We start from the raw sequence: 13,102 nt of genomic DNA on the forward strand, positions 1-13,102 counted from the left end.
CTAAACTGAAACTAAACAATATTTAACTAATAAAAACTAGCAAACTAATTAAAACTAACTGATTTAGAGAAAAAGTCATTACAAAATAAAATAACACTATAATGAAAGCCCCAAAACTAGTATAATCTTGCAGCGGAGAAATGTGAGTAAATAAATCTAACAAAATAACAAAAACTGAAAGTGAAAAAAATATCTTTTGTTCACTGAAATGAATAAAAATGGTAATTAATGGAGAAAAACTAAATATCTGGAACAATATTGTGTTTATAAAACTAACAGTTTACATCAGCTGATGGTAAATGATGCCGCTCCTCCTGGCGACAGCAAAATTTGGGAGGAAACGCAACGAGTCACTCAGTTGTTTAATAATAACTGAATATTTTTAATGGTATAATCTAATGAGTATTCATTACCCAATTAATTTTTCAATTTTGCATCTAAAAATTAACCACAGTGTGAAAAACCCAAAACTACTACGTTAATATAAATAAAACTAAACTTAAACTAAACAATATTTAACTAATAGTAACTAAAAAAGAGAAGGAAAAACGCTGTTAAAATAATTAAAACTAACTGAATTAGATGAACAAAGTCACAACAAATTAAAACCAAATCCTTTGAAACTCTGGTCAGGATGTTGAGTTTAGGATTCTATCGATGTAAACAAAAACCTTTCTCTAAAAAATGTTTGGCTACTCGGCTGAAAACGGGTCTGAGGAAGTCTGGAAACGATATCGATCGCGCTCACATGGATAGAAGGGAGTGGTTTCTTTCCACTGTCACCACGTACTTGCTTGTGACCGATTGCTGGATTCCTTGCATTGAAACGGTTTTTCCAGCAGCACGAACCAAACCTGACTGCATCGTTTTATTAATGAATCAATCAAGATTTTTCCACATTACTCATAAAGAGAGCCGAAGGTTTTTAATTGCTTAAATGCATGAAAGTGGGTTGCGAAAGTATTAACCCTTACATTTTGTGATTTTACAAACAAATCTCACTGTTTACTGTTTATTTTTATTGCAGAATATATAAAGATTGTGATTTCACATAATTAAGTCTAACAGCTGTTTGAAAACGCCAAAAACTGATTAAAATTTGACTTTTGCTATTATAATTTCTATTCTCTGTTGGTTCATATGAGTCTCACTAAAGACATCTGAAATAAAAACATTTTTAAAAAGCAGAATAAAGCTCTTTATTTCTGGAACTGATCCAGTGTTTTTCCAAAAGACGAAGACGAGGTTAAATGAGTGCAGATATGTTTGGTGTTTATCTGACTGTTGGGTGTGGATCAGAAAAACTGCAATTCCCAAACAACATCATAAATATCACCTACTAAAAATTAAATAACTGAGCTGTGACGAATAATCATATGCAGGTTTTGTTTTAAGAACATTATTTCTATTTCAGAAATAAACCTATTAATTTTAAACACTTTTTATCGTCCTTTAATCGTTATTTAACGTGCAGTTGACCCGCCAGTGAAAGCATAGCGCCCATCAAAGTGGGCGGAGCCAATAGCCGCAGGGGGCGTGGCCAGGTGAGGGGATGAACTGACCCACCCAGCGCTGCAAATTTGACGACTTTCAAAACATCTACCAAGCCATCTGCAGTAGCCGCTGTTCAACCACAGAGGGCAGCATTGAGACGGTTTTAGGCAAAATATCGCAGAATTCCAGGAAGTTGATTTGCGCTGTTGAAGTTTGTTAAAATGCCAATAAATATTTCACAAAAAAGAACAATAATAAAAGAAAATAAATCACAGAATTCATCTAATTTATATTAAAATGTCAAAATTTGTAGAGAAACACTGTTAAAATTTGTTGATATAGTGGAATTACAGTTTAAAGTAAAAAAAAATAATTAATTACCGGGAAACATTCAAAAGCTCTTCTTAAAATAAGGACTTTATAATTTAAGGGAAAATGTGAATTAAAAATCTAAAATTCAGAATCAAAAGAAAAAGTTTTTGTATACCAGTTTGAGATGAAGCTGTGGAATGATTTAAGCATAAAAATTATGTCCAAATATAAAACATAATTGAAGAAGATGCTCATCACTGCATGTCAATATGAGACATTATTACTGTTATTACTGCAATGTTATTGCCATTTAATATTTCAATATTACCATGTTATGGTGTATTGATTCAGGAAAAACTAACATTTTACAGTTATTCTTGCTAGACATTATGACTGCACTGTATTGGTTACAGATACAGTAAATACTGAGAGTTAAAACCAAGTTAACAGTAATTTATTGGATGATACTGTAGATGGAAGAGGAGTGGCTTTTAAAATAAGTTTATACTTCTGCCCACTCCTTTGAATGTGTAAATATACTTTACTATTGTCGTTTTAAATGTATTTTCTTTGTGTACAACTTTTATTCTTTTAGTGCAGTACTTTCAATAAAGTCAAACTCAACTCAACATAAAGACAGCAGCCTTAGAGATCAATTTATACAGTTAAAATGCAAAAAGGTTGATTTGCGGTTTAGTTGCTCTAAAAAATACCCAAAAGTACATCAGGTCCATCCGCTAAGAGAGACCTCTTCAGATAAAACAAACACTTTGTTGGTTTTTCATATAAAATCCTATTGAAAACGGTGAAGCTTGTGACTGTAATGTGACAAACTGTCTATATTAAGTTAATAAAGGATACAAAATAAAAAAAATAAAAATCACAAGGCTTAAGCAAATCAAACTGAATGTTATTTGAAATTTAATTATTGCTACAAAAAGTAAAGCAACGGTCAAACATTGTTTGCAGATTAGCAGGAAGCATGGAAATAATTCAGTTTGCATAAAGCTGCTTTTTATCAGAGTGGAGATAATACAACTGGACAATAAACAGAGCGTTGATACGACAACCAGCAAGCATCAAACCAGACGATGCTCTCCATCCACTGTCGGGTGCTTCAGTAACCGCATTGCGCTGCCACTTACGCCCTCTGGTGTTCGTTAAGAAAAGGCCTTACATTTATGGCATCTCCTCAAAACAAAAACAAACAAAAAGGAGAGTAGACTGATTTTTTTTCTCTAAAAATGATTTATTGGACAGGGAAGATAACAAACGTGATCCTAACCGAAATATTAAAAATGATTTACCACAAGGAAAAGACGAGCAGCTGGAGGTAGAAAAGAAAATGAAAGGATGTAAAAAACTTAAAGTACAATGACTACCATGCACAATCCGGTTAAAACGAGAATAAATATATTTCAAGGAAAATACTGAGTTAACAGTTTAGGAGCTTTTCTGTGTAGCAATACAAAGAATCGGTGATCCCAACGTGACATTATGTGAAAGACCAAGGCACTCGACTTTTACTGCGGCTTCCAGAACAGAACCGCTCCAAACGCATTCAGGTACTGATCAACAGCACCGAGCTGTCGCCATCTTTAGATCTGCAGATAATCTACTTTATTACACGTTAATCTGAATGTTCAGTGGAAAAGGAGAAATCTACTAAAGAGTAAATGAAGCACACGGCTAAAAACACAAATGTAACAGGACTAAAAGCAACTTTCATGGCAGGAAGTGAGACGGATAAAATGAAGTTTCTTCCTAAAACTGAGGTCCCGGCGTTTCTCATGTCAGGCAGCATAAGATCTGGCGTTTCCTGGTTTTCCGGTTAGGCCTTCTCCAGGGACTGGTAGTACTCCTTGAGAACGGCCCAGGCTTTCAGGGCCATGAAGCCGTCGGGGGGGTTCTCCCCTTCGCGCGCCATCCTCCGCATGCGCGTGCCAGAGATGAAATCATAATCCTGATGGCTGCAGGACAGAAAGACACCGAAGCAGAGGGAACGAGTTAGGAGGCGTGACTCAGAAAGAGTTTGACTGCTTTAATAGAAATCGTTTTATTTTATTACAAACATCAGGGTTTCCTGACTTCCCAACAGAAAAATAAAATCTGCCACTCCTTCAGAATGAAGTTTGTTTTTTATATGCATGTTAAAACAATGCTATGCATGAAAAATTAGCCTGTCACAAAAACAACTTCATCAACTGTGGCTGAAGTTATTGAGACAAACGAGAGCGTTGTTTTGAGATCATTTCCAATATATAATAATAATAATAATAATAATAATGCAAGAACACAGTCAAAGATCAAACGTGAAATTCTGATGAACATTTATCATTGGAGCTGGAACATTTGAAATCTAAAAATAAATAAAACACCAGAAACAGCAAATTAAATTAATTATGAATTATCTGTAAACAAAATAAACTAGCCGAGACCAAAACACCAGACTAAAGACTTTCATCATCCAGTTTAAGGAAGAACGAGAGAAAAGAAAATTTGACATTAAATTGAGCTTTTCTCTCATGTGAAGGAAGAAACTAGATTAAAATATGAGAATATGTGAAGCAGGACTACTATACTTCCGATCAACTGTTGGATTAGGATTAAAGTCCCGACTTTGCATCATGGAAAACTCGACTAATCTGACCAACCTGAATCTTCGTCTGTGAATGCAGCTTCGCTCACGCAGCCTTCATCACAGAGGAAAACAAAATAAACGGCGTGACTGGAGCTAAAAATCATTTGTGCTGCGCAGACACAGACTTTAATCAGCGGCAGGTCTGTGTGATTCTGAGCAACATCAAAGCTTAAAACATTTTAGCTCTGAGGAAAAGAAAACAACTGGTGTTATTTTTGGCTCAGCGTTTCCCAGAGACAAAAGTACCAGGAGAACAGGAGCCTTTCTACAAACACACAACGCATTTATAGAATATAATTTCTGTTTAGACTGCTTGGCCTAAACGGGATTAAACGTCCAAACAAGCTTCCAAATTGACCCTGAGTGAGTACTTCCTGTTTCCCATTACCGTGACAACCAGACCGAAGAGTCGGGACCGAACGGCGTGAGCTTACTTCTTGGGCTCGTAGAAGTCCATGGCTCCTTTGACCTTGTTGTACGCAGCGACCTTGAAGGGAACGATCTCCAGGGAGACGAGGCCCGGTGCCATGGTGAGGACCTTGGCTCCGTGGCTCGGCTCGTACAGGTCCTTCCCCGTGGCTGGGTGGGGCATGCCTGCGGGGTCGCGACCCACGATGTAGAAGTTGGCGCCGGCGACCATTCGGGCTCGACAATGCCACTGCACCTGCGGGAACGAAGAACGTCGGTTCACAAACTGTTCTCAGGCTTTTTCCATAAAAAGCCTGCAGGCCATCTGAGTGTTTTCTCTCATTTTGGAGTTTCTGGTGTTAAAAAGGATCTGAAAACCTGCAGCAGGTGTCTGGATGAAAAGTTAAATAATTGAAAACTTCAATATGAAGCTGCTACTTTAATGAATGTTTTTGTTTGTTGAATGTTTCGTTCCAACATTTCAGCCATAAACCCACAAAGAGTCTCTGAGCGCCGGCCAATCAGAAGCAGCAACAAAATGGAGCTGGAAGATGTTGAAAACGGGAGAAGAGACACTAATAATCCAGCAGGGAGCAGATTAAAAGTCTGGAAGGATTTTAAAACGGTAGTTTAGAACAAGACGTGTGTTAGGTTCAGGGAATGCAGGAAATCTGATACTTTTCTCTCCTATGACAGCAAAAAGATTGAAACCTCAACAGAATAGGCTTATTCTGTTGAACATGGCAGATTTAAACTAATCAGAGTAATCAATTCCTCAAATAAGCTCATTTAGTAATTGATTAATCGTTAACTAGAGACTCAAAAAAGGCAATTTCCTATTAAAAAAAAAACTCAGAGCAGTAATTAAGCTAAAACACGTCACCTGGTTCAAATCCTGCACCATCTGTTGCTGTCCAGTTATTAACTGGTTAAATGAAAAAATAATCCCAGATCAGCGTTTTGCTGATCTGGGATTATCTGCTGATGATCAGCTGAGCAGAAATGTCTGAGCTTTTCTCATGTCGAAGGATTTTTAGATGCAGATGCTTTGTTTGCTACAAATGATCAAACTTTCACTAAAGGAATGCTGTCATTTCATTTTAGGCAATAAAATATGTTGTTTTTTTTTAAAAACAAATTGAATTATTTGTTTAGTTTCATCTTTAATGTTGCATAAAAAGGCTAAAGTGGTCAAACAAACAATCTGCAGTAAACAGATGCAGATAAAACAGCCACTTTCAGCCACCTTGAAGTGTTTTAAGAAAGCAGCTCCTGTCTGCTTCAGGGCCATCCCGTAAATATGAAAACCAGAGAAGAAATAATCTCGCTTTTAACAGCTAAACGCTAACGTTAGGCTTGCACCTGGACCTAAAAGAAAAAATAAAACTTTTTACGGCGCCAAACCAATTTAACTGAATCCCTGATGTCCAACAGCCCTCAGTCTGTTCCCAATGATCGGCTGCTTCCATGAATGAATGAAAAGTTTCCAGCGGCTGAGCAGAGCGACTCGGCCCAGCTGCTGGTTCCCTTTCCTGTTCGGTCAGTCAGCCGGGATGAGACGGCCTCAACGCTCATCATTCAGAGCAGCAGCGAGGATTTTTATCTGTGTTTACAGAAAGCTCAGCGCCGCCTGGATCTGCGTTACCTCAGTCGGTCCGGCGTACATCATGGGAGACGGGAAAATGGCAACGATGGTGGAGTCCGGATCCAGCACGCGCTCCTCCAGCACGGCGGCGTGCTGCTTCATCCGCCACGGCAGCGGCACGTCGTCGTCTTTGGTCCAGCCTCCCAGCGGGTGGAGCAGCAGGACGGGCCGGCGGTAGCCACGCTCCACCAGCCGCTTCTGGGTGTCCTGCATGAGCAGGGCGTGGCCGTTATGGACCGGGTTCCGGAGCTGGAAGGCGAACACCGCGTCTGCACATGGAGAGGAGAGGACTGGTTTGGTGGGAGGAAACCAGAACCAGGAAGTGGAGCTGGCAGGCGGGACGGCTACCTGCGTTCATTTCTTTAAACTTCTGTTTGAGCTCGTTGGGCGTCAGCCGGTACTGGTCCAGTCCGTCGTTCCAGTAGATCCGGTCCAGAACCTGCAGGTCTCCGCCAACCAGCCAGTCGCCACTTTCCATCACCATCTGGAAACACGACAGATCAGTCACCACAGTCAGGTCTCAATCAGGGCTGGAACAATCAATCGCACTTATTGTGATTAATCACTTATTGAATCAACTAATTTAGTTATCAATGAATCGTTAACTGTAGTTAAAAAAGGCAATTTGTAGAAAGAACACACTGAGCAGTAACTAAACCAAACCGTACAAAAAATATAAACATTTTCCATTTAAAACAGAAAATAAAACCTTTGTAAAGATTTTCCACAGTTTCAGCTTCAACTGGTTCAAAATCCATAAAAAACAAACTGAGTAAGAACCTTTTGCTCTCCAATTATTAACTGTTTAATCCACAAAGCAGGAAGTCCTGAGCTTTTCATGCTTATGTCAGAAATATTCTAGATGCAAATGATCAATCATTTACTAAATGATCATTTTTATGGATAAAACATTTATTTTCTTATTTAAAAAATGTTATTAATTTTTACTGTAATTCTAATATTGTATAAAAAGGTTTAAGTGGTTTTTTCACCACATTTCCCGAACATTGGGATGATAAAATCTGCTGTTTTTCACAATTAAGTGACAAACGTTCCCATGTTTGCTAGAGAAAGAAACTTTCTCCCCGGAGAATCAAACAATGATCCAAGTCGCTCAGGCTGATTTTGTTTCAGGCGATATCTCTGGCCTCCCTCCTGCAGTCCTTAGGAGACCCAGCCAGATTTACTGCAAGAAACTGATGAATCTGAGCATTAAAGAAAAAGAAAAACATTTGTGTCACTTATTCCATGAACATGTAATTCATCATTTAAACAGCCTTTGATATTCATATTTAAAAAACAAAACCAAAGAACGGCCTGGCTGCAGTTTCTGCTTTAAAGTGGGTTTAAATCTGAATGCTGTCAGCAGCAGAGGCGTCGCCACGATTTGATCAAAAGGAAAGTCGTGTGAGAAATTTACATTTTTCCGCTCCACACGCTAACTGATCCAATTTGTCCAGAGGTGGCTTGAAAAACTCGACCCATATGTGGAGAAGAGGCTCACATGAACCGTGAACGAACGTCACACAGCACACAGACCGACCCGACCCGAACACACCGCGGCTTCCTGTCAGGGGGGAGGGGGCGGGGGGGCTGCCTGACGGACAGGTAAACAGGAAAAAGTGGATTAGCTGCGTCTGAATGGAGCGGCTCGTTTGCAGCAGACAGAAACAATGCGGCACAGTAAAGGGCGCCGCTGACAGACAGGCTCCGGTGCAGCCAGAGAGACGTATAGTCATGTAAACACACACACACACACACACACACACACACACACACACACACACAGTTTAACGAGGGAGGCCTTAATCAGAGCAGGCTGAACACACACACACACCAGGTTAGGCGTGTGTGGCAACGGCGTTGAGGCGTCAGGTGTCGACAGTGGAGAGTCATGGTCCCAATTTAGGACACGTGTAGCCGCCGCCCCTGCCCCCCCGCCCCCTCCATCATTCAACACATGAGCCACATTTCACCATGGCGATGGTGGGAATAAGATGAAAGTTAAAAGTTAAGGAGTTGAAATATCGGGGCGGTTTCTCTGCGGCTCTGACTCAAACATCAAAAGTCAACCAGTCAGTTACTGGAAGTAAAGTCACTGCAAACCAGTAAACAATGGTCCACAACTGAAATTAATAAACAAAACAAAGCAATTTCAAGGGGAATAGTTAATTTTTAACATTTTATAGGAACATGTTAAAATAGCTCTATGGGCTACACAAAACATGTTTATTACATTTTTTTGCACAAAATTTTTCTTTCTCAAAATCTTTTGCATAATATGTCACCTGTATGATATGAGAAATATAAGAAAAGCTTTTATATTGTTTTCTTATCCTTCAGAGGTAGCTGCATAACTTTCAAATCAGTAAAATAAACTAAATCTGCCAGGGGTGTGAATACTTAACTGCAGTTTTACAGCAGTCTGTCTTCAACTACAGAATCTGCTGAAACCCAGACAGAAAGAACCGAACGGACAGACGGACGGCTGACATTTAACAGAAAACTTTCCTAATTTTTCCCTCACAACTAGGGAGGAACCTGAAGAGTTTGGACTGTTTCCACCTGCATCCTGTTCATCTCTAAACAAAAACATGAATCTTCACTGAAAGTCTCCGGCTGCTGCTTTAGTGTGGCTTAAATCCTTTGGATTCCGTCAAACCGCAAAAAATTCAGCAGCCCAAAGCGGCAAAATAAGTTCTGTGTTTCTGTTCACAAAGCAGGTGTCAGAAAAACTTGTGCAAGAAAACAGCTGGATAAAAACACAAAAACAGACGCATTTGAAGAGAAATGGAAACTACATTCCCAAACATTTTTTTTTTTTTGTTTTGAGGGTGGAGATCACATCAGATTCCAGATTTAACACCTGCAGAAGACGGGTGGATCAAAACGAAGTTCTTAAGTAGTGAGTAAACCTCCATTTCTCCAGATGTTCAGTTTTTCCGTCAGAGAAGAGAGCAAAGCACTCTGACTCTTAGGAGTCAAAGGGCAGCGAGTTACTGATCCACCCAGAGCTAAAAGAATAAAGTTTGTGTGAATCCAGTGATTCTAAATTTAAAATGCAGAAATTAATCATCTGTGTATTTTTTAAATAAATACCACAAAGTAGAATAAAACCATCATTTCATTAATGAACAAAGTCGATGGAGACCGACTGGTTAAGATGGCCTGATCTACCATGACGAGCCTTTTTATAATATACAAATCCAAGAATTCAAGAAGCCGATGAATCCTTTATAACTCGCCTCAGAAATGGATTTACGGCTCTCGCTTCTCGGTCAGCGTGTGAAGAGGCTTTCATCCGGAGCGGTTCCAGTTCCATGTAACCGTCTGACGGCCGTCGGCAGCAGAGGCGTCGTGTGATCAGATCAGTAAGCATGTGGCTCCTCCACTGAACGTTTTCAGGATCTCACTGTTTGTTTCTGACACGCCAATGAATCCAGGCTGTCCATAACAGTCAGCACAAACCGCATCAAAAACGTTATTTTATCGTCATATTTACTCACTGCATCATGTTTGTTTTACTTATCTAGTGTTTACTTTATAATTCTTCACAAAATATTAATTTACTCGTTTGCTTTCTTGCTCCAATAACCTTTTAGCATTTATTAATTACATTGATTTGCTCATCTTGTACTTTACATTTCTAGTCAGAATGGTTTGGATTTAGAATAATGAACATGTTGCTGACACACAACACTTCATGGTATGAGAAAAGCTTCCTGGGCTGCTTTCCCATCATGAGGGGAGATTTGGGTGCAGAAGATGAAGATGTTTTGTTTTGAGGTTTTTCCAGAGTTGAAACGATCAGCGACTAATTTATGTGTTAACATGTGAAGAAGGAGAAATAGTGAGAGCATCAGTGGGTTGGTTAGGAGGTCGCTGATTTACCAGCTGTAGCTCGTTGCCTTTTCCTTAATCAAGTAAAACCTTGAAACAAACATTCAGAGTTCGCCTCCGACTTGATTCTGCCTCGAATGTTTCCTTAATAGTGATTTTTCAGAGGTGGACAAAGTTCCCAAAAGATGTTCCTGCTTCAACGCTTCAGCATTTTTACTCAAGTAAAATGTGGCCATGTAAGAAAGAGTATTTTTAGAGTAACTGATCAAATTATCAGTCATTTAATATTTAAAAATTACATCAGATGGAACAAAATGTGAAGTGAAAATTTGGGCACTTTAAGGACAAAATGACAATAATTCATATAAATAACATAAAATAACATGTTATTTTATGTTATGTCATTTGGAAACTCATTTTCCAAATGAGTTTCATTCAATAAAAAAACGTAAGAAACTTTAAGGAAAACTGCAGGTGTGTGTCTGTGTCCGGTGAGTTTTTGGTTAAAACAAGTTTGTTTTTCATTCACTGTGTAGAAAATCCAGAAGTTTTGCTCAATAAAGAGTAAAAATACTTCATAACAAAATTACTAAAGTAAAAGTAATTCAGTAAAGGTAACTGCCAGCTCTGGTCATTTTCCTAGCAGTGCGTAAACAAGCCTGGTCTCGTTCTGCTGACGTACAGAAGCGGCTCCGCGACGCTCACCTTGATGTAGGGGTGGTCTTTGCAGGTGGTGCCCCACTGCCGGGCGCAGCGCTCCTCCTTCCGGTGCTGGTAAAACTCCGGGTTACGGAGGATGGCGACGCGTCGGCCGCTATAGACCAGCGCCATGGCCGTCACGCCGTCCAGACGCTCCTTATCCGCCGTGGACACCGGCAGCACGATGGGCACCGACAGGTTAATCACGCCACCTAGTGGAGGAGAAGGACATTAAAATTAGATACAGGACAAAGTCTAAATATGTTTTAGTTTGCATAGCAGAGGTGGGAATCTGTTACTATCTGATTCACGACGACGTTGCAATCCAGAAGAACAGAGGAACTTTGAGTTAATTAGTGAAGAACTGTAAAAATGTACATAACCTCTCACCACGTCGTATAAAAACATTCAGCATTCACAACGCCCGCAGAAACAAAAAAAAAAGAAAATAGTTCAAGGGAAATATGGAAATATCAATGTTGTTGTTTGAGCGCATTTCTGCATAAAACACGACAACAAACTCCTGACCGATCACGGCGTGCCTTGGCTCCGCCCACTTGCATTGTTCCTGAAGTTTTCCGTCTCCATTTTGCGAAGTGAATGTGGAATCCTTCCAGCTGAGACTCCTGTAAATCTAGTATCTAAATGCATTTCATTTGTGCACATAAGAGATTCTGTAGTTTGTGGTGCTGATCTCAGAAACAATGCATGAAATCATATTCTCAGTTGGATCTTTGAACCAAACAGCTCTGATTGCCTAAAAGGACAGAGTGCTTTTCATTTTTTTAACTTTTTCTTCTGGATCCCACTAACGGAGCCAGAGGTTCTGCATTCAATCCTTAGTTGGCAAACACCTGTTCACCATTTGCCAGGCAGATATGAGCAGATCCTAAACTTTCTGCGTTTTAAGAACCAATGTTCCAGTCGATTTCTCCACCTTCGAACTCGGAAATCTCAACTTCCGAGTTCAAATTGAAAGCAGCAACATGCCTCAAACTGCCTCTGGGAGTCATTTTTATATCGAAAACCTTTTACTCCGAAGGAAAAACCATCATGAATTATTGAACTTCTGGAACCCAACCTTCACTAGACGTTTCTTTTAATTTTCAGCCTCATTGAAAATGAAGTAATTTCAACCAAAAGCTAAAGAATCTTATTGTTAAATCAGTTTTGTAAAGTTTTCGGTTTATTTTTTTACGGTCAAACGGTTTGTTTCAGAGACCCACCTGGTCTTCTGCCTGAAGGCCTAAAGCTGTTTTTACTGTTCAACACTAGTTTTTATATGGAATACAGAATATTGTATTAATAAAAGACATTTATTTTCTACTATATATGAAACTTTCAGAACTAAAAAAAACTGAAAGCATGAAGTTTTCAACATCTTTTAGTAGGATGTCTGAATAGTCGGAGCTGTTTTTCTTATTTATACATGCATAAATGTCAGCCAGAAGTAAAAAACTTTTCAATTTGATTTCACGAGGAAATAATTCATCAAATAAATAACGTTGATAGTTAAATGTAAAAACATTTACATTCAGTAAATCAACAGATATTAATTATTTATTCATCAAGTCCACATTCTGCATTAATTATTTTTCCTGATGTAACGTTCTGTTTCTGAATGCCATGTTTTCATGACCTGTAAGTGAAAAATCATCATAATTAACAGAAACAAAGACTTTAAAACAGGGGTCCCCAAACTACGGCCCGCGGGCCGGATCCGGCCCGCCACGTCATTTGGTCCGGCCCCCTGAACAATGCCGGATCCGGCCCGCCTGCTCATACCAGAGAGCATTCAGTGTTTTTTTTCATATATTGTATTTTCCGGTTTATATGTGGATTTTTCTTCAACCACCAGGGGGCTTTTGAGCAAATGTGAAACTTTCTTTCCCTCAATGGATTATATACTCGTCAGTCACCGTTTCACTCACGGTTTTTTCCATTTGCATTCTGGGTAAAAATCTATCCAAAAGTGTCGTCGTCTCCCCCCCCCCCCCCAAAAGGTGACAAAACAAAAAAAAAAAAAAAAAAAAAAAAAAACAACTAAAAAAAACAATTATGTG

At 39.2% G+C, this 13,102-nt stretch overlaps 1 protein-coding gene and 1 long non-coding RNA gene across 2 annotated transcripts in view; one reads left to right on the plus strand and one right to left on the minus strand.

Moving 5' to 3' along the window:
- Window positions 1–3,031: 3,031 nt before the first annotated feature.
- Window positions 3,032–13,102, minus strand: part of papss1 (3'-phosphoadenosine 5'-phosphosulfate synthase 1) — a 19,166-nt gene continuing 9,095 nt past the window's right edge. The window contains exons 8-12 of the mRNA XM_015049945.1: window positions 11,046–11,251; window positions 6,849–6,984; window positions 6,501–6,769; window positions 4,882–5,111; window positions 3,032–3,776 (exon numbers count right to left, since the gene is read on the minus strand). Of these exons, the coding sequence (XP_014905431.1) occupies window positions 3,638–3,776; window positions 4,882–5,111; window positions 6,501–6,769; window positions 6,849–6,984; window positions 11,046–11,251 (980 nt within the window). The 3' untranslated portion in view covers window positions 3,032–3,637. The remainder of the gene's footprint in view (window positions 3,777–4,881; window positions 5,112–6,500; window positions 6,770–6,848; window positions 6,985–11,045; window positions 11,252–13,102) is intronic.
- LOC106958171 (uncharacterized) lies at window positions 5,200–12,386 on the plus strand. Its single transcript, XR_001427105.1, has 3 exons — window positions 5,200–5,211; window positions 9,877–9,879; window positions 11,711–12,386. It is a non-coding gene; the product is annotated as an uncharacterized LOC106958171 (long non-coding RNA).

Source organism: Poecilia latipinna, unplaced genomic scaffold (genome assembly GCF_001443285.1).
Source record: "Poecilia latipinna isolate Pla-1442-1.1 unplaced genomic scaffold, P_latipinna-1.0 Scaffold967, whole genome shotgun sequence".
NCBI classification, from domain to species: Eukaryota; Metazoa; Chordata; class Actinopteri; order Cyprinodontiformes; family Poeciliidae; genus Poecilia; species Poecilia latipinna.